General features: G+C 34.7%; 1 protein-coding gene and 1 non-coding gene across 3 annotated transcripts; both read right to left on the bottom strand.

Moving 5' to 3' along the window:
* Positions 1–247: 247 nt before the first annotated feature.
* LOC121215659 (small nucleolar RNA R71) lies at positions 248–354 on the bottom strand. The gene has a single exon (XR_005911635.1). It is a non-coding gene; the product is annotated as a small nucleolar RNA R71 (small nucleolar RNA).
* A 15,165-nt stretch (positions 355–15,519) lies between these two features.
* Positions 15,520–25,413, bottom strand: LOC107949538 (phosphoglycolate phosphatase 1A, chloroplastic). Of its 2 annotated transcripts, none has more exons than XM_041089927.1 (11): positions 24,917–25,413; positions 24,391–24,458; positions 24,075–24,167; positions 23,929–24,000; positions 23,459–23,530; positions 18,418–18,477; positions 18,199–18,251; positions 17,720–17,817; positions 16,703–16,802; positions 15,989–16,092; positions 15,520–15,857 (listed from the first exon to the last, which is right to left on the bottom strand). In XM_041089927.1, the coding sequence occupies exons 1-11, from the start codon at positions 25,218–25,220 to the stop codon at positions 15,751–15,753; spliced, it is 1,131 nt and encodes a 376-aa protein (XP_040945861.1). In that variant the 5' UTR covers positions 25,221–25,413; the 3' UTR covers positions 15,520–15,750. The 2 variants fall into 2 exon arrangements, with proteins under 2 accessions (XP_040945861.1, XP_040945860.1); XM_041089926.1 differs by having other exon boundaries at positions 23,435–23,530; positions 24,917–25,410.
* Between the last annotated feature and the right edge of the window lie 1,651 nt (positions 25,414–27,064).

Raw genomic sequence — 27,064 nt, 5'->3', positions numbered from 1 at the left:
GGTGGTCCAATTTCATGGTATGCCCACGGAAGATCCACATATCCACCTTCGATTGTTTATAGAGGTGAGTGATTCATTCAAGATAACCAGTGTGACTGAAGACGCACTGAGGTTGAAGTTGTTTTCGTACTTGTTACGAGATTGAGCACGAGCATGGCTCAATTCATTGCCACCAAGTTCCATATCTACATGGCAAGAATTAGCAGAGAGATTTTTGGTTAAGTATTTCCCACGTAGCAAAAACGCTAAGTTGAGGAACGAGATCACAGCTTTCCAACAATTGGATGACGAGTCTTTGTATGAGGCTTGGGAGCGATTCAAGGAGTTACTTCGTAAGTGTCCTCATAATGGGATTCCTCACTATATCCAGTTGGAGACATTCTATAATGGTCTCAATGCACACAAAAGATTGACGGTAGATGCTTCCGCGAATGGTGCAATTTTTTCTAAGTCTTATAATGAGGCTTATGAGATCATCGAAAGGATTGCGAGTAATAACTATTAATGGCCAACAAATCGATCAGCTTCAGGAAGACGTGTAGCCAGAGTTCATAAAGTTGATGCCCTCAATTCGTTATCAGCTCAGGTATCGTCTAATCAAAATAGGAGTGGACATGGACCCTAGTCCAACTTCTATAATCCTTCATGGCGTAATCATCCTAACTTTTCTTGGAGCAACCAAGGAAATGGATAGAACAACAACTTATTACAGCAAAGACCTAGACAATCTCAAGGGTTTAATTAGCAAGCTCCAAAACCACCTCAAGCTGAGGCATCAAACAGTTTGGAGAACTTGTTGAAAGCTTATATTGCAAAGAATGATGCTTTGATCCAAAGCCAAGCAGCAACACTGAAAAATTTGGAAAACCAAATGGGTCAGTTAGCTACGGAACTACGTAATAGACCGTAAGGAACCTTGCCGAGCGATACTGAGAATCTAAGAAATTTGGGTAAAGAACATATCAAGGCAGTGGCATTGTGAAGTGGTAAAATTTTAGAACCCTGATTGATTAATGTCGAAGATAGGCCCGTCGAGAAGAATCAACCAACTGTTGAAGTTCCTACACCAAAGGAATCAAAATCTGCAAAGTCTGACAAGGTAAACCCTGACTTTATGAATTCAGATATTTTAACATCTTCTTTGGATGCAGATTCACCTACTCAGAAAAGTTGTCCAGTTTAACCGAAAGTTCCATCACCTCTATATCCGCAAAGATTGTAGCAACACAAACAGAAACAGGAGGTGCAATTCAAGAAGTTTTTGGATGTTCTGAAGCAGTTACACATCAATATTCCATTGGTGGAGGCTTTAGAACAAATGCCGAATTATGTGAAGTTTATGAAGGATATACTGTCCAATAAAAAATGACTGAGTGAGTATGAGACTGTTGCCTTGACAAAGGAGTGCAGTGTGTTCCTGCAAAACAAACTGCCACTGAAATTGAAAGACCCAAGAAGCTTTACTATACCCTATAACATTGGTGAATCTTACTGTGGCAAAGCTTTGTGTGACTTAGGAGCGAATATCAACTTGATGCCTAAGTCTATTTTCAAGATTTTAGGGATAGATGAAGTAAGACCTACAAATGTGACGCTTCAGCTAGCAAATCAATCTTTAGCATATCCCAAAGGAAAGATCGAGGATGTTTTGGTAAGAGTCGATAAATTTATTTTTCCTGTTGATTTCATTGTCTTAGATTTTGAAGCAAACAAGGAAGTGTTGATCATCCTTGGGAGACCTTTCTTAGCCACGGGAAGAACGTTAATTGATGTGCAGAAAAGAGAACTCACCATGCGAGTTCAACACAATCAGGTAACCTTTAACATTCTTAAAGCGATGAAATTTCCCGTTCCGGCAGAGGAGTGTTCAGTTATGGAAGAGATAGAAACCTTGGTTTCTCTGGAAAGCAATTTTGAAGAAGATCTATTTAGAGAGAGCCTAGATTTTGACCCTTTGGAGGATGAAGAAGGTGAAGAAAACATGGCTTTGATGGAAGCCAATCCGGGAAATTTTATTCAACCCACACGGTTTGAACAGTTGGCGTTGGAAGTCAGAGAATTTGTGCAACCCAAGTTGTCAATTGAAGAACCACCTAAACTCGAACTAAAGGTAATTCCTTCCCATTTGAAATACATTTATTTAGGTGATTGTTCTACTTTGCCTATGATTATTTTAGCGGAACTGACAAAAGATCAAGAGGAGCAACTAATTGCTGTTCTAAAGAAATTTAAGAAAGCAATTGGTTGGACCATAGCTGATATTTGAGGTATAAGCCCTTCTTTTTGCATGCATAAAATCATTTTAGAAGAAGGTGAAAAAGCTCAAATTGATGGGCAAAGGAGGCACAATCCTATTATGAAAGAAGTTGTGAGAAAAGAAGTGATCAAATGGTTAGATACATGAATCAACTCACCTTTTGAGTTGATGTGCGATGCAAGTGACTATGTCGTTGGAGTTTTGATGGGTCAAAGAAGAAATAAAGTGTTTCACCCTATTTACTATGTAAGTAGAACTTTGACGGGAGCCCAATGCAATTATACGGTAACCTAAAAAGAACTCTTCGCTATAATTTTTGCTTTTGACAAATTCTACTCATATCTTATTGTAACACCCCTTACCCGTATTCAATGCCGGAATAGGGTACGAAGCATTACTCGAACACAGACACTTGTAACGTATTATATCGAGTTGTAAAATTTCATCCAAATTAAAACTTTCAAATTATTATCTTTGAGTTGCTAAATAGGAATTACGAGGTCCAATACATAATCATTCAACCAAGTCTTATAGTTTTCATCATTTGTTCATCTCATTTAATTCACAATTCTCATGTTCACAATTCAAGTCAATTTCTCAATCTAGTATACATTTCAGTACCACAATAATTCTTTTAATTCAAATAATTTCATTAGCAATTTCCATATAATTCACGTACAATTCAATATTAGTAAGTTCAATACTAATACGTATTTACCATTTTACTCAACGTTTATCGATTATACCATTCATTAAAATATTTATGGACAGCCTTGTAATGTGAAAGAAATGTGCAGCTGGTGTGAAAGCTTTCAAGGTAGCTTTGGGGAGCTAACCGGCCAATTTGGGAAGAAAACCCAGCAGCTATTCTTTGGCCATTCAAGTCCATGAAGAGGTGCTTTGAAGAGCTGAACCATCAGCTCATTCTTGCCATCTCAAGCAATGAACCTGCAGCAAAATTAATTCAGCAAATTAAACACCCTTTGAACACATTACATCGGTAGCAAATAAACTCATAAACCTTCATGAATCTGTTTTGGGACAAATTTAATTCGGTTACAAAGAACTCAATAAATCTGCACATTAAATTTAATTATAGCACCTAATTAATTTGTCATAGGCTGGAACATATTAAATGGATGTAGGACTTAGGAAAAATTAAATGGCCTAAAAACAAACTAAATGGCTGTACGAATTTAGACACATTAAAGGACTTATTCAGACACACTAAGTAGCTTAAAAACAAATTAAACACTTAACTAAATTTATTAAATACTTAAACTAATTTTATTCCAGCAAATAAAATTAATGAGCTGAAAAGAATTTAAACCGAGCTCAAACGAGCTGAATTAAGCTCATGTGAGCTGAAATAAAATTAGGTGAGCTGAACTAAGCTAAATGGAGCTTGAGGAGCTAAATTCAAGCTGAAATCATGGCCGTTCGTGACCGGTTTCGTATCAAAGTCAATATTCAATTCAATTCCACACATATATTCATTATTCAATTACACTTAATCGTTACATGATCTCATGTATTTTCACTTAGTCAATTTCCCGATAAATACTTCGGAATTATAACAGATACACGGTGGATCAGCACACAGCACCACCTTTATAGTCAATAATACTTAGTGGAATCAGCACATAGCAACCACCTTTATAATCAATGGTACCCAGTGGAATCAGCACATAGCAACCACCTTTATAATCAATGGTACCCGGTGGAATCAGCGCATAGCAACCACCTTTGTAATCAATGGTACCCGGTACACGTAGTAGCCTGCACATAGTACTACACACGTGACCATTGCTATCACTTTCACATAGTGGCCTGCACACAGTCCGTGCCACACATGTGATCATTACTGTCACTTCATTCGTATCTTTTCTATTCCGGAGGTTCAACCGAGAAATTTCTCACTTTTCTTTTTCACTAATCAAAGTCAATTTCTCGTCTTTCTTGACTTATAATAACACATTTAACTTATTTAACACTCACATTCATCAAAGCAGTCCTTTACTCGAACTTTGGAAAAATTATGATTTTGCCCCTAAACTTTTGCATATTTACACTTTTGCCCCAAAGCTCGAAAATCAAACTTCATCTCTTATTCTTATGTTTTATGACATACTAAACATTTTCCCCTTCTATGGAAACACCAAATTCACACTCTAACACTTACTTATGAACATTAGGTATTTTTACCGATTATGTCGTTTTACTCGTTTTCACTTAAAATCACTTAGTAAAAGTTGTTTAACATAATTTCTAGTTTTATATCCTACCATAAAACATCAAAATAAAAACATTTCACCTATGGGTATTTTTCCAAATATAAACTCTAGGTTAAATTATTGCTAGAATAAGCTAAATCAAGTTACCGAGACTCCAAAAACGTAAAGTACATTAAAAACGGGGCTTGGAAGCTTGAAAACCCTCACTATGGCTTATCCCCTTGTAAAATTCTGCCATGGAGCTGAAGATGATGAAATTTTGGCCTATTTTATCTTTTTAATTCATTTTAATTACCAAATTACCAAAATGCCCTTAACTTAAAAATATCCTATTTCACTTATCTCATATCCATTTTTGTCCACCAACTAAACCAATGGCATAATTACCATATAAAGACCCCCAATTTAAAATTTCATAACAATTGGACACCTCTAACATGTAAAACTCAACTTTTGCACTTTTTACAATTTAGTCCTTTTGACTAAATTGAGTGCCCAAACGTCGAAATTTTCGAACGAAATTTTCACGAAATCATTTGTTGAAATCGTAGACCATAAGAATATAATAAAAATAAAAATTTTTTCTCGTCAAATTTGTGGTCCAGAAACCACTATTCCGACTAGGCCCAATATCGAGTTGTTACACTTATAGGTACCAAAGTTACAGTATTTACTGACCATGCGGCCATTAAATACTTGCTCACAAAGAAAGATGCAAAACCGAGGCTAATTCGTTGGCTACTTTTACTCTAAGAATTTGACCTTGAGATCCAAGACAGAAAAGGTGTCAAAAATCAAATAGCTGATCATCTGTCGAAGTTGGAGTAAGATGAGGTAACTCAGTCATGTGTGCCTATCAACAAGAATTTCCCAGATGAACACTTATTTGAGTTAAATCAAATTCATGAAATACCCTAGTTTGCTGATTTTGACAATTATCTTGCATGTCAAATAATTCCTCGAGAAATGACATACCAACAAAGAAAAAAAAATTCATTTATGATAGTCGGTGTTATCTCTGGGAGGATCCATTTTTGTTTAAACAATGTGCAGATAATACAATCCGAAAGTGTGTAGCTAAAAGCAAGATTGCTGAGATCTTGTATCATTGCCATTCATCTCCAACTGGGGGACACTTTGGTGGCTCACGTACTGCAGCAAAGATTTTGCAAGAAGGTTTCTTTTGGCTTACACTATTTAAAGATACTTATGCTTATGTGAAAAACTGTGATAAATGCCAAAGGACTGAAAATATATCAAGGAGGAATGAGATGCCCTTGACAAACATTTTGGAGATTGAATTGTTCGACGTATGGGGCATTGACTTCTTAGGCCTGTTTCCTTCTTCGTATGAGAACAAATTCATCTTAGTTGCTGTGGACTATGTATTCAAGTGGGTTGAAGCTGAAGCATACCCTACAAATGATGCTAAGGTAGTTATGCGATTCCTACATAAGCATGTGTTTACACGATTTGGGACACCAAGAGCTATTATTAGTGATGAAGGTTCTCACTTTGTGAACAAATGACTTAAGTGATTGCTTGACAAATATGATGTGAAGCACAAGATTGCTATTGCCTATCACCCCCAGTCTAATGGGCAAGTTGAAAGAGTGAATCGTGAAATCAAATGTATCCTTTAAAAGGTAGTACACCCTAGCAGAAAAGATTGGTCTCGAAGGCTCGATGATGCATTATGGGCCTATCGAACAACATTTAGGACTCCGTTAGGAATGACTCATTATCGATTAGTTTTTGGAAAGGCATGTCATTTGCCATTAGAGTTAGAGAATAAAGCTCACTGGGCTTTGAAACAGTTGAACTTTGATCTTAAGTAAGCCGGTGAGAGAAGGATGTTACAACTTGATGAGTTGGAAGAGCTGAGGTTGTTTTCCTATGAGAATGCCAAAATGTGTAAAAAAAGATCAAAGAGATGGCATGATAGTCATATACAACCTTGCGAGTTTAAAGAAGGTCAGAAGGTTTTGTTGTTTAATTCAAGATTGAAGTTATTTCTTGGGAAGCTTAAATCCTAATGGAAAGGACCTTATACCATCTACCGAGTTTATCCTTATGGAGCTATTGAATTATACAACAATTATGGAGGTACGTTTAAAGTTAATGGTCAACGTCTCAAACACTACTGGATGGTGAAGTTGAGCGAATTTAATCCTCGTTCAAATTAGCAGACCCTTAATTTTTCATGAACTCATTTTGCAAATAAATAAATAATTAGAACTTATTTTCTTAACCTATTACATTTAATTAATTCTGTCTAAGGAGATTGGAACTTAAGCGGGACAGTTGTGCCCCCTCCAACCTTTCCTGGGAATTAATTTAATGTAATTTGTTAAGAATAAATTTTCTAATTAATACTTAAAATTTTTAAATTTCATTTGTTTTGTTTAAATTTTAAATTTTTCTGTTAATAAAGGGGGTCAAATTTGGCCCAAATACTAATCATTTTTTTTAGTAAGATATAGTTTGAGTTTGAGGCCCAAGACAACAAAAATGAGGGAAAAATCCATGCCTTGCCATCACACCCATTGCTTGCCGCCCAAGTAACCCTAATGTAGCTAAATTTTTGTTACATGTTGCCCTAATTTTTCCCTATATAAACCCCTCTCCATTCTACTAATTTTTATATCCCTCAAAGCAATTTGCTTACACCCTAAAAATCCCTAAATCTCTCTTTTGTGCCGTCAACCTCAAATCTCGAAAGAAACCCTAGTTCTCTTCCCTTTTTGTTGAAATTCCCTTTTGCCGTCGCAAGATTTTTTCTGTAGCAAGTTCTACCCACTTTGCCCATTTCTCTTTTCTCTTTTGTGCAGAAACTTTGCCAAATTTTCAGGAAAAGATACCATGTCTCGCAAAAGAACCAGATCTTCAAAGACTACTCCTGAAAACTCGATTTTGATCGATGAAGAAGTGAAAGAGAGATTTGATTCAATCTTCAAGCATCAACCTATGAATCCGAAAAAAGGTTTTAACTTGAAGAGTAATGATTTGATGGTTGTTCCTATACCGATTAGAAAGAAAATCAATGCTCTCAAGTGGAACGATTTTGTGATGCTCGTTCACTTCTCGATGATGAACTAGTTCGAGAATTCTATGCTAGTTTGACTACGAAGATGCTACTGAAGTCATCGTTCGAAAGCAAAAGGTACCTCTTACTTCTAAGTCCATCAATGATTTGTTTAATTTACCTGATGTTGAAGAAGATGAGTACTACCCTATGATGAGCAATATCAATTGGGATTTTCTTCAACAAGTGGTTGATGTTGCTACGAATTCGGGAACCTAATGGATTTTAAGAAAGTATGGGAGCCATTCTTGTCGAAGAGAATACTCAAAACCAGTAGAAAAGTTATGGTTTTATTTCATTCGCTACTGTTTAATGCCTATCTCATATAGTTCCACCATCTCGATGGAACAGATGTTTTTGTTATATGCAATTTTGACAGAAAATTCCATTAATGTTGGGAAAATTATCCTCAAGGAGATTCACGATTGTACTAAAAAGAAGGCACGAAGTGTTTATTTCCCATCATGAATCACTTCATTTTGCTTAAAGGCCCGTGTTAAAACACAAGCAAATTTGAAGGGGCGATATGTTCAAGGATGCATTACAAATTATGATCTTGAAAGATTAGTAGAGAGGGTGCATAAACTGAATCAAGGCGAGCAAGAAGAGCCAACGGAGCTGGATACAGAAGAGTCAACAGATAGAACTAAAACTGAAGCTAATTCAGTCACAGACATTGAAGAGGAAGAATCTGATAAGGAACCAAACATTCCTTAACCAAGGGTTGAGCCAGAAGAAGAACCAGTCAAGCTAAGTGTTGAACCTGAATATACAACTCCCATGCTGACTTCTACAAGCACTTCAAGGAAATCGGAGTTGTCAATTTTGATGGATATGTGCAAGTTCATGCACAATCAACAACAAACTTGCTGGAAATATGCAAAAATTAGAGATGACTCAATTCAAAATACTTTTAAGAATATCTCTAGTACTTTTGTTCTTGAGTTCCCAGATGTTATCTTTGAGACATGGACGGAAGATACTGACGATGCAAGCAGAGATGGAGCTAAAGAAGATAAGGGCAATAAATCAGAAAAATAAAAGGGGGGATTCTTGTCCTGTTATTTATTTAATTATTTATAGGTCTTTAGGAATTTATTTCTTTCATAATTAGGATTTAATTTCTGCAGAATAAAACATAGCAAGCATGAACAAACTTAGAACTTCTTTAGAAAGAATAACACTAAGTGATGTGGTAATGGGAATGAGCATGTCTAGGATTGGGTTATTAGGGAAGACTTGGTACTTAAGCAGTCTTAATGACTCACCTCTCTTTCTTTACAACCCAACCTGGTGTTCAGTTTTCATTCATTACTTTGTTCTTGCAATGAGGACATTGCTTCTTTTTAAAGGGGGTAAGGCAAATAAATTGCTCAAACTTTTAAATTTTTCAAGTATTTTTTAATCACTTCTTTCATAAGAATGTTTTAATAAATGAATGTTTAGAGATATTCTTGTTATTGAGATAGTTTGTATGCAAGTATGAATGATGATTTTATCTAAGTGAAAGTATGTTATCATGAAGAATGAAATGCTTGTATGATCTTAGCCTTAGTAATGTTTGCCATGAAAACTTAGTTCTTTTGAGATTAAACATGCATGAAGGTTTATATCTTTAGAATTGACTTAGTAACTTTCTTGAGGCGAAATTCTAGGGGACATAAAAATATTAAATGATATAGGCACTATTTCTTTGGATCATTTGAGCTTTTTCAAGCCAACCCTATGATATTAGAACCTTGAAATTGTAATTTTTAGCTTAAAGGACTTTTTTTTTTTGCAATGAGCCTACATTATAAGCCAATTATCATCTTTTTAAAGTTATCCTAAATTTGTGCACCTATCTTAACTAAAGTTTTCTTGGGAATCAACATTTGAGGAAATTTTCATAAAGATGTATGTGCTCATGCTTAAAAAAAAGCGAAGAAAAGTTCGCTCAGTCTCCGAAAAAAAGGAAAAATGTATGAGTTCAAGTTTAAAATAAGTTTGGGGGTGTTCCAAAGGTTCACTCAAAGAAAAAAGGTTGCATTACGAGAAAACTAAGACAATGTTAAAGGTTAAGATTTTTAAACCGAAATGTCCCATCTCTTACCTTTAACCGAGCCCCATTACAACCTTATAAAATACCTGTTGATTTGATGATTATGTCACTTACATTAGTGGAGAGGAAGTCCTAAGTTTAACATATGAAGATCATAAATAAGCCTTGTGATTGTTTGCTTGATTGATAGGAAATTATGTTGAATGAAGAATGTTATCTATGGCTGAGACATACGTGCAAACTATGATTCGTGTTGGCATATTTTGAAGCTTAGTATAATCTTAAGGAATGTTTGCATATGAATTACTTGTTAATAAATAAGATCGATAAGCATGAAGTTATTAATGCATGATTATGGGACAAAGATTGATGCTGCTTACACAATTAGCAATTTTGCCATAGCAAGACCTTTTGATGTGCATAAACATTACTCGGGACGAGCAATGACTTCAGTTTGGGGGTGTGTAAATGGAAAAATATATAGGATTTTTCATATGTAATTTATCACCTTTTTATTTAAATATGTTGTTAAAACTAAGTAATTGTTTAATAAATTAATGAAATATGTGAAAATATGAAATTAGGACAAAGAAAATAGTAAAATGTGATTTTATGCTTTATTATATAGTTTTCATGCAATAAATGGCTTATTTTATATTAATTTGAATATATTATATTTTTAAGACATAAAGTGGGCCATGTATGATTAAATTAAATAATAAAATATAAAATTATATTTAATGATTTATTTTAAAATATTTCATTAATAATTTGGGTTTTAATTATTTAATTAAATTGGATAAATTTAATTCTTTGGTTATCTAAATTGTTGATTTATTTTGGGCAGGTCTGATAGCTTTGCTGGATTACTAAACTGTCCAAATTGGAGACCAAGTCAGCCCAAAATTCGGCTGCACATGGATGTCCATAAACCATTTTTTGGTTTAATTGCACAAGATCCTTGAAGTGTTGAAGAAATATGAGATTTACCTGAAGATTTGCACTTGACCGAGTCTCAGTCCTGAGTTGTTGTGGCACTCAAATTGACCAAAAATCAAGGAAAAATTAGCTCAACTTACTAAAATTATGGCCAGCCACCCATGAAAGATGCTTCAAAAGATGGAAACTCCTATCTTTAGCAAACTATCATTCTCTCCTCACCTATAAATAAGACCTTCTCATTCCTTCATTCATCATCCCTCAAGCATCCATCAAGGATCATTCTCTCTTTTTCTCTTAGTCTTTTTTATTCCCACGCCTAGCATCATCTCTTCATAGAGATTTAGCAATTAAGCCTCTTAAATAACCCTTGGTCAGCCACCTTAGAGAACCATCAACAAAGGAGCAACACAAAGGAACGAAGGAGTCTCGCCAGTCAGAGTCTTGAGTGACAGTCACTCTAAACTGGGTTTAATCTTTCTTTTCTTTAACTTAATATAAAGATGTTTGCTATGTTTGCTATGTGTTCTTTCTTCTTGTTTACAACAATGTTAGCTTAATTTTATTTAAGCTAGGATGATTGCTTTGATTAAATAATATTTATTTGATTCATGCTTCTAATGTTTGTGCTTCAATCGATCATGTTTTCAATTAAAATCAAGTTTGTATTTCATTCATACGTGATTAAAATGCATCTGAATTAGCTGAGCGATCCTAACCAGATGACGGCTAATGGATGCATAATTTAAATGAGCATGCTTAATTTAGATCCTAACACGATTAAATTGTAGGTTGCATAACAACTCTAACCAAGCTCTGTTATCTACATAGTTTTTAGATTTGTGTGATTAAATTGTTTCAAACCTAACACGTCCCTGTTATCTCACACGAATGCTAAGAAACCCTTAGTAAATAAGGATCAGTAGAATGTGTATTTACTAAATAAAGGATTTCGAAATGACCTAATGTGGTTTCCAAACTCATGAAAGATCGAGTTGCCATGGACTGTTTTTCCGAATGTTATTAAGCATGTTGATAATAAATTGAGTTTAATTAAAGTAATTGTCCTAGTTTATTCATGTTATAATTGTTGTAAATTGTGTTTAAGTTTACTAAAATCTATTTCATTCATATAGTTTGCATACTTAGGATAATTTGCATTAGGGATCATTACATTTAGTTTAATATATTTTAATCACCACTTCTCAACTATATTGTGTTTTTATTTACCGAATTGTTAATATAATTTTAAAAATTAAGTGACTTAGCACAAATACAATCCATGTGGAGATGATAACTCGATACTTACTTATTACTTGATAATTACTGTGTACACTTGCACAACCCTAAGCATTACAGACACACGATCGTGTCCCCTGTAGCTTTCAATGGGTTGCAAGTCAGGCTATTACACAGCCTGGCACACGGGCGTGTGAGGTTACTTCGAAGGGTACAAGGCCTAGCACACGTGCTTGTGGCTTGGCCGTGTGGCCCAAGTCAGTGAGGTACATAGGTACGGACACGGGCTGAGACACGGCCGTCTGTCCCTATTTTGAATCCCCACACAGCCTAAGACACGGGCGTGTCTCTTGGCCATGTGATCCTTGCAGCTTTAAAAATTTTTAATGTTTTCTGAAAAATTCTCTGAGTTTCCAATTTAGTCCTGAATTGTTTCTAATGCGTATTTTTGGCCTCGAGGGCTCGTATAAGGGACAGTATGTATGATTTTGATTGGTTTTATTATGAATATTGATATGTTGTGAAATGTTTGAAATTTTTTGTCCGTTTGATTTGTAAACCCTGGTAATGCTCTGTAACCCTGTTTCAGCGACAGATTCGGGTTAGAGGTGTTACAGGACGATACTATTCGTTAGGCGATATTGTCTACCAAAGATATATGTAAGAGGGTATACACCCAAGATTTTTGCATGAAGTTTGTTCGCTTTAACCATAAGGTGTGACCTTGTAGGTTTTTGTAACGTTAGTAGTAACACTAGAACATTTCTAATGTTACAAGCAATGAGTAGCATCTAACAATACATCATTGCTACCCAATTTACAAGAAGTCATGATTCGACATAACCTTTATGTGATAAATTTTTCATGTATTATATCATTTTATCTTTTATATCTGGATAGGACACAAGTCATGGTCTAGTCACACTTGCATAGTCCAATCTCGAATTTCTTGATATTCTGAATAGACTATAATAAAAAAATAAGTGGATATCTCATATCAACTTATTTGAGCGTGGCCATGTATTTCTAGTCTCACTCCATCAACTGGCCCAAGATATTACTCCCATTATGTAATAGGGATAAACTCTATCTTGATCAATCATATCCCACTACATAGATTGTGGCATACCCTACATCAATCTTTATAGTCCAACTATTATGGTAGATGCTTGACTGTATCAAAATATACGACTCATGATGTTGGGACAATGATGATTTCAAGTTTGAGGATCATATACATAGTTATCACTATGAGCAATGTTTGTGACTATTACATAATAATTCAAGAAACATACTCATGGCGGGTCAATTCAATATATTGTTCTCTAACACATACTCATAAATTGATTTTGACATCCCTATGTCAATGTGTTAGTTCGATATGTCAAATCGAAATTGCAAAGAGGGGGTGAATTGGCTTATAAAAATTTTGTGAAACCAAAGAGAGAAAATTAAAATATGAACACGATAATTTAGAGTGGTTCGACCCCAATTGCCTACTCCACTACCTTAGCTTTCCACAACTAAGGATTTTTCCAAATTCACTAATTTGATAACCTTTAAGGACAAGGTTTAACTTTACAACTCCCTTAAGATTTCTACCCCAAATCTTAAGACACAAACCCTCTCAAGAAAATACAAATAAGCAAACAAAGAAATAATCCTTACAATATCAAACTGTTTGCAAATTAAGCTCAAATACAATAAAATACACTTGAGCAAAAGAATAGAAGTAAATCTCACAAGTGTATGTAAGAAGAATATGAAAATAGTGAGCTCAAAGGTTGTTTGATTGATGATTTTAGCTTTAAAGTTTTTTCTTGCTTTTGAAGGAACTTTAGGAGTTGATATTTATACCCCCTAATTGATTTCCAACCGTTGAGGTTGTTGGTGTCATGAATAGAGCCGTTGAGAATGTAAAAACCAGAGCATTTATTTCACCTGCAACACCGAGTATCGATACCATATGAAAGGGTATCGATATTTTTTACAATAAATGCTAAATTCAGTGACCGTTGGAGATTTGTTATCGATACCAAAAATATTTTTATCGATACTTATAAAAAGGTATCGATACCGGATCAATAATTTGTAAGTTTTGTGAGAAACATAATACTAATTTTGTATCATTATTACGATAGGGTATCGATATTTTAAAAAATATAGATACTTATCAAAATTGTATCGATCCTTAATAAGGTTTGTCAAAAACAAAATATCATTTTGGTATCGCTTTTAAGAAGGGTATCAATAATTCATAAAATATCGATACTTTTTGGCCTGGAGCAATTTTGGCTTGTTTGATAATTGTTTTGACTTGATAAAATGATAAAACACTTTCTTACTTAGTTAAAATTGTTTAGCTTGATTTTAAATTTGTTTCAAAAATTTTCTAAGAGTTCAAAGTAGATATTTAAATTTTTTATCTCTTAAACTTCAATTTTAAATAATTCATTTTGCTCCCCCAGATTCAACGGTACAAATTGAATTACTTCAACGATCGAGATTAGTGCCTATCTCTAAAATGAGAGTCATAAGGGATTTAAACCCTATACACCTTTATCCTTTAGAATATACAATAATTATCTTGGTAACTCTTGTTTTCCTAGAGTGTTTCACTAGGTCACCAAGGCTTTAAGTAGATAGGCTTCTTCACATGTTCTATGAATCGGGCCAGTTTAAAAGAGTCAAATAACCACATTTAATCAGTTGACCTCCATAGGACATTCTGTGTGCATTCGTCACGAGCATTGATCTAGAGCCCATGACACTAGCACCTCGAAAATGATGTCATATGGTTTTAAAATGTGTCCAAAGCTTTAAGAATATTAAAAGTTATGGAATTTTTATTAAATCTAGCAAATGTTAATTTTGATTAAAAGAAAAAAAATCAAAAGTAAATTTTGTGTCATGACATCACTTATTTGTGATGATTGTCAAACCATGTAAAAGGTGTCACAATCTAAAAAAAAAATTCAAATGTTATAGGTGTAACCTAATATAGTGAAATTACATTTTCATAACCAAGCAAAGTTGATTATTATATCATACAAAACTAGAAAAATGACGAGACATGTGACTGGACATGACAACGCGCAAGGTGGCTTGCCCAAGGGCAAGTATTTTGTTCTCGACCTAGTTCAACCCAATATGAATTTAAATTAAATAATTTAAAAATATTTTTTTTAATTTAATTATAAAATTTTATAAATATTAATACAAATTATGTTTTTAATATTTTATTATTTGTAAATAGTAAAAAGTAAAATAAATAAATTAATATAAGCCCGAGATTCTTTTTAATATTAGGTCACAACTCGACCAAGCCCAATTCATGGACATATGTGTGGGCAAAGAATACTTAGATTTTGAAATTTCTAAGTTGGAAAAAGAATTTGAAATTCTAATTTTGAACTATCAAAAAGTTTGACGTCGGATTTGCCAAAAAAATGATTTGCGACTCCAAATTCAATGCCTCCTCCCCCCTTCCACAAAACTAAGTTATAAACGGATCAAAAAGGCAAGTCTCCCTTCCTGACAAGAGAAAATTGTTTTGATTCAAGCATTTCCAGACTTGAACGGGTATCCCTTCTGAGATTATTCACTTAGTGACTTCTTCCACCATAACATGAAACTAATGCTAAACATCCAATTTCATAGTACAAAACTATGCTCTTTTAATTTGCAATTATTTATTGGATAAATTGAAGAGCGTACCACAATCTTTAAAAAACCCCTTATAATTTGCAGTTATAATTTTCAAATAGCGAAAGAATAATCTACATTGCATCATTCGTTGATACAATTTAAAACTGTTTTTAACCATTGCCCTTAATACAGAAATTTTTGCATGGCCACAAAATGGAAGAAAGAATAGAATTTGCAAAGGGCTTCTATATCTGATGGTAGTAGTTGGCAAACTAGTAATGCAAGAGAAAACAAAGTCCTTGCATCATCACAGTGTTGCAGCCTTGATAGAAAGAAAATCTGAGATCTTATTGGTGTAGAAATCAGGTTGAATGGAATTGCTGGGGCTTTGAAGCATTGACAAACTTGTCACGCCTATTAAAAGAAAGATGGAACAAAAAAGGAAAAACTTCATTATAGATGTGTATTGCACCACAAGGTTTTTTTTATTATTATCTACCCGACCTGAGATTGGAAGAAGAATCACAATGCAGTATTGGCTATACCTGAGAGAACAAGAAGAGTTTTGCAGCCACCGTTTTGCCCAAACAGAATGTCAGTATCTAATCTGTCCCCAACCATGCATATCTGTGACTTGAGGATGCCAAATCTGTTAACATGAAAACAATGCTATTAGAGAGCAATACCTATGATTTACAACTAAACAGTTTCCAGTGTCCATTTGCCTAGCATCACTGCAGCCCTTGTAAATTAGACATTCTCCCGACAGTGTTCAATCAGCTGTGAAGCAATCTATTGTTTGATGAGGCAGTCAAGTGTGAAAAACACCAAAAATGGAAAAGGAGAAGCATTTGACAACAGATGCAAATTGCAATCAGAAAAACGGTCCAGAAAGAGAAAGAGGATCATGTCTTCAGCTCTTTGCTACCTTATTTATAAGCACACTTCTATCAAGGCTGATAAAAATCTAGTTAACTCCATCGCTTTGTATGTCTATCACAAAGGATATTCTGAATCATTTCAACTCTACTTAAATCAAATTCATGTTTGTTCCCTACCGATAAAAATACAGTAAAATTAGTAACAAATTAAGACTTCTAGTATGGTATCTTACAAATAATAGGTATAGCAGTATAATGCCTACTTGGGAACTTAATAACCATTGTAACAATTACACCAATTCCCCTGCAGTCACGTTATCACTTGCTAAAGAAGCGAGAAGAAAAAGAAAAAATGTATATAAAAATTAAAAAACATACTTGTTTGCGAGGTAGTCCATCATAAAAGTTGAGGGCTTTCCCACAACAAGTGGCTCACGTTGAGTAGATCCACAGATGGCACCAACCATAGAACCACCACCTGAAATCAAGTATTGTCCTATAGGTGAATTACAGAGTTAGGAAAAATGATTGTTCATAAGAATATGTTCATACACCAAATTACGATGAATGAGTTTTAAGGATACATATCTTCCTAGAATGTCAAACGAACACATCACCTTGCAATTATGAAAGCTTCGAATCATACTCTTCTGCTAATTTGTATAATAGTTAAACCTCAAAAATGCTGAGTTTTCTTTTTTGGATATTTCATTTCAATTGACAAACTAATGCACGTGATTTTTTATAGTACTTTATGGCAAAACAGTCTTCAGCAAAATTTGAACCATAAACTAATGTTGACATATTTTCTAAGGACTTATTTCCCTTGAAAATAATTTTAGGCTGACTCCTGGGATTTAGGAAAGACATTTAGCAGAGCTAACAAGTATCGATGTCTCTCGAAGCATTATAACAACAGAAAGATATCCCATGTACCAAAAAGGAAAAAGGTACTGAGATATCAAAGGACGCAGAACTTTTGAGAACAGGGGAAAAAATGGAGAAGCAAAGCACCAGCATATAAGAAAAAGAAACATGAAAAACATTCGGTAAGAAACAATATTCAGCCTTCGTTTCCAATGTACCCTGAACAATTTTAACTTATCAATCTTAACAAAAGAAACAACTCACTTAATGTGATGGGATTGTCTTGGTGGAACTCAGTAAATTAGTTACCAAATTGTTCTCCCCGGCCCCTCCCCAAACAGTTAAAATAACCAAACTACTTGGCTCAATACTAGGTGAATGTAAAATGCTGTTTTGATAATTTATGGTCCAGAGTTCAGATAATACATCATAAGTACTTAATTCACAAGAGTTTTACCAAATGTTTATAGGAGAAGCAAATGATGTTGTGAAACACAGAAGTCCAGTTAAGGGAAAAGTGAATAGAACCTGCCCATTCCTGAGCATCTGTGAGATGAGTGACAGCATCACGATTTGTCGCAATGAAAAGACAACCAGGATTTTCACGGATACAAAGTGTCCCATACCTCCATTAATTGAATAAAACAATTAGCAACCTCATAAAAATAACAAAACCATAAATATTTAGCTTGCATGTATTTGTTAAAATAATTATGTATACAATGTAGTAGTACAGATTCTCTATTGAAAGTTTGACTCATCACTTTCATTTCCAAACCCTTACATTAAGAGCATTAATTTAGTCCCAAGAATTGCAGTTCACTTAGATTAAAATATGTCATTTTTCAACTTAAACCATCACTCCTTAGCTACCATTCAGCAGTAATGTGAAATAAAATGTTCATTGATCTATTTAATCCTGTTTGTTTTAGGTATCCTCTGGGTATGTAAACTGTTTGCCAGTCATGTGCACATACAGTTGTGTTATTAGAAAGTGAAGAACTTACTGGACTTTGTAGTAGTTGAAGTATCGATCAAATCCAACAACAACAGCCCCAACCTATATAGCAAAAATGAAAGTTCAAAAGCTGCTTTCTGTTTGCTTAGACCCAAGAAGTTAACATTAAGGCCATTGAGACAATTTCATTTTCATGGTTTCAGTAGTTTAAGGAAAAAAAAAGGAAAGCAAGACAAAGAGACAGCTAAGAAACAAGATAAGACTTCACATCTTTATCATGCTCCATTAAAAACCCTGGCTTCAGTTCTATCTTCTTTCCACCGTCCTCCTGCAAAATAATTAAGACATAGCATAAAAATATGCCAAGAGAAAACCACATAAGAGATGGCAGATAAAATAAAAATGCTACTAAGGAGTGAATTCAACATGATTGTCAAGTGCTATGGTTTGTATGGTTAGACCACATCCCTGCTGCCCAAACTTACTACACAGCCTGTGGGTGCAAATTACAGCAGTAAAACCCCTCAAGCAAAATCAAACATGTCAAGGATCATTTCCAATTGAGTATTAAAAGCTTGGAAATATAACATGGTGCACAGAAGTTTAAATAGATATATTATCATCAATACAGATCTTTGTGCCAGCTGAATACATGGCATACTGCCCTGCCTATTTCAGTTTTCAATAAAGAGTGATTTTGAAAACAGGAAAAATGAAGAAAACCTAAAACAAAATATTAGGATCTGCTATATCCTTTTTCTTCTTATATCGAATAAGTAAGCTTGTAGCAATTACTTTTACCTAGTTTGTTCAACAGAAAGTCTAAATTTTCATCATATCAAGAGATGCCAGACTCCATAGAGTAAAGCAAAGTTGTTCAGTTAGGAAACATATCAAGTAGGGATATCAATCTTACAATCAAATTTGTTGAGGTATTAGCATAATATTAGGGATTGTAAGTATGTGACTTAGGCTGTCAATTAGGATTGTAGATATTTCTTTCCTTATTTTGTATGTGTTTTGAGTGTATAAATACCTATGCTAGAAAGAAGTATGACGAAGGCATTTTTATTCAAAATTATATTTTTTTTCTTTATTTTTTGTTCAAACGGCAGCAGCCAAAAACCGTTTCTTTTTTTTCTCTCTCTCTTTTCTTTTTAAATTAACATGGTATCAAAGCCAGGTTATTCTCACCACACCTACCATTGAAGAGCCCACCCTTTGTCAAACTTGCTGACCAAGCACCGTCGTCAAAAGCCGCACATGTTTCTCCCACGTACCGTCACAAACTTCTAGACTGTCTCCAACGCGTCGGCGCATGGGCCGCCCTTCGACCACCATCTTTTGTCTCAAACCTCCCAAAACTCTCGCTCTGCAATTCCAAATCTGGTGCTGTTATCCACCTATCATTCCGACTCTCTTGGTATTTCTTCTTGACATTCTCTCTGTAATTTTGCTGAAACTTCAGGGGATAAATCAGTCATATTATTTGGGAAAGATTATGATGAATACTTGAAATAGAAAGCATCAAAGTAGCAGTCATTCTCTTCCTCCATGGTTTCTGTTAGATCAGGTAATTCCTTTGCTTGCCTTACACAGTCATTCGATACCTTTTAGATACTTGATTCAAGTGCTTCTGATCACATTTTCGGTAGCAAGATCCTTTTCTCTTCTCTTATCCCTCTTTTAACTTCCTCTACAGCTACACTTGCTAATGGATCCAAAACTGTCATTAAAGGGGTGGGAGAAATCTGTCTTCTTCCTTCCATTCCATTAGTGTTAGTTTTGTACACCCCAGAATGTCCATACAATCCAATTTCCATTAGTAAACTTTTCAAACAATTTAATGCAGAGTTATCTTTTATTCCCATTCTGATTGTGTAGGATCGGAGTACGGGGAAGATAATTAGTGAAGGACGTAAGTCACATGGATTATATTATCTTTCTTGTGCTGCAACTTCAACCATCTTGTCTTCCAATACTTCTATTGATCTTCATAGTCAATTAGTCATCCTAGCCTCTCCAAACTTAAAAGAATGATTCCTACTTTTTCTAAGTTATCTTCTTTAGAATGTGAGTCATGTCAACTTGGTAAACACACTCCCACTTCTTCAAAACAATTGAATAAAAGAGCCTCATCTTTATTTAGTCTTGTTCATTCTCACATATGGGGTTCGAGTCGTGTTGGTACAACCTTTGGTTTCTATTATTTTGTTACTTTGTTAATGACTATTCTCATTACACCTAGTTATTTCTAGTGAAAAATAAGTTTGAACTGCTTGATATTTTCAAAAAAGTTTATGCTTAGATTTTTAATTAATTTGGTGTTTCTATTAAAGTTTTGCGTAGTGATAATGCGCCAGAATATAAAATATCTTAACCTCTTCAGGAATTCATGGCCCCTAAAAGGATCATCCACCAAGTTTCTTGTTTATATACCCCACAGAAAAATAGAGTAGTCGAGTGTAAAAACCGCCACCTCAATGAAACTGTTTGTACTACGCTTATTCATCATCAAGTCCCACTTTGTTTTTGGGGGTGTTGTCCTTACTTCTTGTTCTTTGATTAACCGTATGCCTTCCTCTGTCTTACAAAGTCAAAGTCCTCATTCCATTGTCATCCCCGATCAGTCATCCCCGATCAGTCGTCTTATCCTCTCTCTACTTGGCTTTTTAGTTGTACTTGCTTTGTTCATAACTATACACCAGGATAAGACAAACTTCTTCCCAAGGCTATTAAATGTATCTTCTTAGGGTACTCTCGACATCAAAAGGGTTACAAATGTTACGATCCTATTACAAACATTTTGTTTTTGCTGATGTAACCTTCTTTGAGGCTACTCCATATTTCTCCTGTACATCTCTAATCCAAAATGAAATTGTTGAAGCCCTCCCAACTCCTATCTTTCCTATTGCTAATAATACACCTTCCACTAAATCTCTTCATGTTTATTCTCGTCGTGCCAGTTCACATGCTCCTAATCTTCCTTCTGCAGATACAAGTCAGGTAGCTATTCCAAGTGACTTATCTCCTACATTACCATCTTTTCCACCTCCAATTCTACCTCAAACGGAAGAACACGCTCCACCTATTGCTCTTAGAAAAGGTATCCAATCATCTCAAAATTCTTATCCAATTTACATTTGTTTGATTTATCATCGTTTATCACCATCTTATTATGCCTTCACCTCAGCTTTATCCAATGTGTCTATACCTAAAATTGTTAGCGTGTCAAAGGCTGATCTTGGATGGCAACAAGCTATGGTGGAAAAAATGAATGCTCTTAATGCTAATCGTACGTGGGATCTTGTCCCCTTATCACCGAGAAAGACTATTGTTGGATGTCGATGGGCATACACAGTTAAAGTCGGTTCGGATGGGAAGATAGACTGGTTAAAGGTGCATCTGTTTGCTCAAGGTTTTTCACAAACTCCTGGTCTTGATTATGGGGGAACTTTCTCGCCAGTTGCTAAGATCACTTCAGTTCGCCTCTTGATCTCCCTTGCCGCAATGAATAGTTGGAGTATTCATCAGCTACACATTAAAAATGTTTTTCTTTAGGGGATTTAAATGAGGAAATTTATATGGAGCAACCATCTGGATTCATTGCTTAGGGGGAGTCTGGACTAGTATGTCGGTTGAGGAAATCTCTGTATAGTTTAAAACATTCCCCGAGAGCTTCGTTCAGATGATTCAGTGTTGTCATCAACAATTTGGGATGAAAAGGAGTGAAGCTAATCATTGTCTTCTATCGTCATAACACTCATGGTAAGTGCGTCTATTGGGTTGTTTATGTGGATGATATTGGTATCACAAGTGATGATCAGGAAGGAATAATGCAACTCAAGCAACATCTTTTCAACATTTTCAAACTAAAGATTTGGGAAAGTTGAACTATTTTTTGGTATTGAAGTGGCACAATCAAACACAGGCATTATGATCTCTCAAAGGAAGTATGTGTTGGATATTTTGAAAGAAATAGGAAGGCTGGATTGTAAACCTGTTGGTTCACCTATGGATCCTAATGTCAAGTTTATTCCAAGACGGGGAGCCTTTAAAAGATTCTAGCCAATATTGAAGGTTGGTTGGGAAATTGAATTATCTTACTATCACACATCCTGATATTTCTTTTCAGTGTGGTTAGCCAAATTCTTTAAGCTCCATGTGATAGTCACTAGAATGTTGTAATGCGCATCCTTCGATATGTCAAAGGTGCTCCTACACAAGGTCTGCTGTATGGAAATAAGGGACAAACACAGGTAGTTGGATGGGCAGGATCTCCTTCAGATAGGAGGTCTACTTCAAGATACTGTGTCTTCATTGGAGGGAATTTAATATCATGGAAAAGCAAACGGCAAGATGTGGTTGCAAGGTCAAGTGCAGAAATGGAGTATTGAACTAAGCCTCTAGTCACTTGTGAACTTATCTGGTTGAACCAGTTTCTTCGGGAGTTAAGATGTAAAGTTGACAGCCCAATGAAGCTAATATGTGATAATCAAGCAGGATTACATATTGCTACAAATGTGGTGTTTCATGAAAGGACGAAAAACATACAGATAGACTGTCACTTTGTCAGAATAAAGATCAAGTCAAAGTGTATTGCTACTAGTTTTGTCAATTCTAATGATTAGTTAGCTAACATTCTCACTAAATCTCTTAGGAAACCTCGGATTCAGCATATATGATGTTACAAGCTAGGAGCATATGATCTATACACTCCAGAATGAGGGGGAGTGTTGAGATATTAGCATAATATTAGGGATTGTACTTATGTGATTAAGGCTACCAATTAGGATTGTATAGTTTTCTTTCCTCATTTCGCGTACGTTTTGAGTGTATAAATACCTATGCTAAAAAGAAGTATGATGAGGGCATTTTTATTCAAATTTCTATTTCTCTTCTCTCTTTTTTGTTCAAACGGTAACAGCCCAAATTGGCAGCAGCCAGCAACCGTTTCTTTTCTTCTCTTTCTCTTTTCTTTTTCTCTCTTTTCTTCTTAAATTAACACAATTAATCAAACAGCAGCTACTAGCATCTTTTGATGACTTGTGGGATGAGGAGAGGGCTATGGTAGAAGAAATTCACAAAAGCCTACTTTTTTGTTGAATTACTGCTAACTTTCATCTTTAATTTAGTGAAATGATCCTTAGACTGTTTAGAAGAGTTTAACAAATTAATGAGAGGACATCAAGAAATTTATTGCTATTTTCCTCGTATTTATATATATTATATATGATCAGAAAGCTTTGCAGATTCTGTCATGTTTCAAGAATAACTGGAATTACATGCAAATTGAAATGCTTGCATACCGGCCCACCAAGGTACTGAAATCCCGCAAGCTCAAGCTCCTTTAAGATGCCATCCTCACCAATGACATAAACCTATATCATGATAAGTTATCAGTCCATAATCATTCATATCAAATCACCAAATTTATAATTAAAAGTAATTTTCGGAAGATGGATCAAAACTGAAATTCGGAAAGCAAGAATACTGAGAACAAATGCTCACTGATATATAAAACTGATAAGATAATGAGGGTAGTAAACAGTGAATGGAAAAAGATGCAACATTTAGTATTATTTATGATATCATACAAATAGAACATACATGTGATACACGCATATACATATCGCAAGTGAAGGCATTTAAATAGAGGCTGATAGCATTTTAACCATCTAACACAGTATGCTGAAATTTTGTTGGGCATGCCAGTCCATCTGACAGCAGATTTCCAGTTTTGCTAGGCATACAACTTCAAAAATTCAACAATACTTACTTTTTTATCTTTTGGGAAATTAATGGACTTCAAATATGCAGCAGCAGCAAATGAAGATGCAAAAATTTCCTCCTGAAATCATTAATCAAGTCAGAACTTATGATCGACATCTAGATGTAAACACCAGTGACGATTAACAGACTAACCTCATTAACATTCAGGCCAAGTGTCTCAAATTTTTTACCATATTGTTTCCTGGATTTGGTTGAGTTGTTCGTGACAAAAACCAGTCTCTTTCCCTGAGGAACAATAGGAACAACTTGTCTATTAAGCATAAAACATTGCCCTTTTTTCAATATTAAGTTTGCTGCAGCTTTACTTAATTCCTAATATGATATTATGTGCTACTTTTTAACTTTAAGGAAGCAAGTTAAACAAGGAAAATAAGATTAACAAAGCAACTTGATTTTACAAATATCCTCGGGGATACAGAAATGCACATATCCAGGCTCAATTACAAACCTTTGACCGAAGCATATCAAGAGTTTCAGGGACTCCATCTATTAATTTATCACCCTTCCATATAACTCCTGCAAAATATCCGTCTATTAGCAAAAATTTCTTTTGGTCACAACATCAATGCCAATCAATAAAGCTAATTATTGGACTCATAACTTGTCAGTTCCATAAAAAACATACGCCTTATCAATTTATCAAGAAATTGATTCCCAGAACAAGGGTTCATTCTTTTTTATTGAACTTCTTAGCATTTCTTAAGCTTGGCTAAAGGTGTCATTGGCAGACAACTATTTTTCTATAATGATGTTAGTCACAGTTACATCATATTTTTCATCAATTTCTGGAAAGCATTTTCAAGCGAATAGCCACATTATTCACTAAAAGTCCATCAATAAGCATTATTAGAAAGAAATTAATCAGTACCACCACCATCCATAGACAATACTTTATTTTTCGTTTTATTTTCTAGGAAAGGAAATTAAAAGTAAAACCCATTATAGTGAGATAGAAAAGAAATTAAAAAGATGACCATCACAATCAAAGATGAAAGTCTCGACGGAGGCGATAAGCTCGTTGGCGTTCTCCAAAGGTTGAGCGGATGCCCTTGTTCTTGTTGTAAAACCCTCCATTGATCTAGCAGACTTGTTGGGACTGCAATTGCTAATACTCGTGCATTTGATGGCCAAGGCAGAAGCAGAAAAGGAGCTGAAAGAAGACAACCTTTTGAGACACAAGAACCGATGAGGTGTATTGATCACAAACTTCGAAGATGAAGATGAGGCAGCCGTAATAGAAGCTGCCACTGAAATTGAAACTGCTGCTTTGGTTGCCATCTTCTCCTCCTTTTGTTTTTAATTTCTTTTCTATAATTTTTGTTTCAGTTTTATGAAGTGGCGGTAGTTTTGTGGCCGTTATGCTTTAGCAAGATTGAGTGGTGGCATTTTGCCTTCTCATCCATTTTTGGACCCATAACCTTTTTCTCTTTTTGGTTTTTTTTTCTCAGTAGCGGGTAATTATATTTGTGTTTTTCCTTTTCCCTTCTTTCCCTCCTTTCATATAGTTAAAAATTTAGGTTAAATTTGACCATAGGTCAGTCAATTATGCTTAAATGTTTTTTTGGTCACTCAATTTTTTAAACTTTCAAAATGATCACTTAATTATATTTGTTCTTTTGGTCCATTTTTGTTAAGCTTTGTTAAATATTTGACAAGAGGGTGAGGTGGTAGTCCAAAAATTAGTATAATAATAAATTTAACCTTCAACTTTTACATATTCTATCAATTTAGTCATAGTTTTAAAAAAACACCCTCAGCATTACAAATTATCTCAAATTGATCCTAACTTTTAAAAAAATACACAATATTTTTCAAAATATATAAAAATTTTAAAAATATATAAATTACATTAAAATAATAAAACTAACTAAAATCCTCACTTTTTTTTTGGTATTCTCCATATCGATTTTACAACCCATGTTCGAGTTTTGTTGAGGCTCCTCCTAACAATATCATTTTCAATGTTCGAACTTCTGCTCTCCCCTTAGGAGTGCAACGTGCCTTACCATTGTACACAACCATTTATTAGTAAATCCTCTCTCACTTCTATTCCTCTTTTATTCTCTTTCGATATTGTCGAGCTTCCGCTATCGTTGACACCCAAAATAGAGGCTCTTCAACTGTAATTGACTGAATTTGTTCAGTCTTTCAAGCCAACGAATAAGATTCCTTTAAAGGAAGATATCATAAAGCCTTCAACGTATGTTGCATCCATTGTACCTGACGAATACGATGTTCTTCACCATCTTCTTTTGGGTGGTTTATTTTTTTCTTTCATGTTGGCGTGAGAAGATCTGAACGTCCACAACATCTCCATGTCATCACTTTTCTAAGATCATTGTGATTCTCTCATTTTTCACATTGTTTATTTAGCTTTTGTGTTTCTTTAGGCTTTACTTCTGTAACACCCTATAAATCATAACCAACACCCAACTCGGTAAGATATTGTCTGTTTTGGGTGCACATGGCCCTCACGACTTTATTCTTGGACCCCTAAAAGGCCTTTTACCACTTAAGTGTTACTACCCCTTTATATATTTTAGGTCTCTTGTCACGTGTGAATATGATATGTGAATTGTGCAAGTATACACGTCGGATCAAGTAATAAAGTGATAAGTAAGATCGTCTCCACAGGGATTGGATTAGGTATAAAAGTGGTCAAGTTATTATAACGAATTATTATTAATGCTATAGAAAAACAAAGATAAGTATGCAGCAGTAATTTAAAGGAATAATAATGAGTGTGATATGTGTAACTGATAAATAATAGGAAATGTTATGACAAGTCGAGAGTGAAAATGCAATGGAAATTACGAGAATAATTATGTGAATAATATGCAAACGAATAAATAAATAACTAAGATTCCCTTTGTCTTCAATTTCGCGAACCAACTTAGGTCCAATGATTCACTTTTCATGCAATTCAACCCAACATAGAGGTGTTCAACACTTCCTTCCATTCAATGCTTCAAAGAGTGCCATCTGAATACTTACTTGATAATTGTTGTTATAGGCGAACTCTACCAAAGGTAAATAACGTTCCCAACTTCCTGTGAACTTCAATACATAGCTTCACAACATGTCTTCTAGGACTTGTATCACTCTCTAGAACTGGCTATCTA

Source organism: Gossypium hirsutum, chromosome D03, assembly GCF_007990345.1.
Source record: "Gossypium hirsutum isolate 1008001.06 chromosome D03, Gossypium_hirsutum_v2.1, whole genome shotgun sequence".
NCBI lineage: Eukaryota > Viridiplantae > Streptophyta > Magnoliopsida > Malvales > Malvaceae > Gossypium > Gossypium hirsutum.
The sequence above is the reverse complement of the archived record's forward strand: the minus strand, read 5'-3'. Positions and strand labels throughout refer to the sequence as shown.

What these genes read in the sequence shown, in the direction of transcription:
- LOC107949538 (XM_041089926.1), bottom strand. Translation starts at nt 25,220, where the DNA reads ATGGCAACCAAAGCAGCAGTTTCAATTTCAGTGGCAGCTTCTATTACG. An exon ending in ATTTCCCAAAAGATAAAAAA is followed by an intron (nt 23,531 to 23,928) that starts GTAAGTATTGTT and finishes ATCATGATATAG; the next exon opens with GTTTATGTCATTGGTGAGGA. An exon ending in AACTCTTCTTGTTCTCTCAG is followed by an intron (nt 15,858 to 15,988) that starts GTATAGCCAATA and finishes TTCTTTTAATAG; the next exon opens with GCGTGACAAGTTTGTCAATG.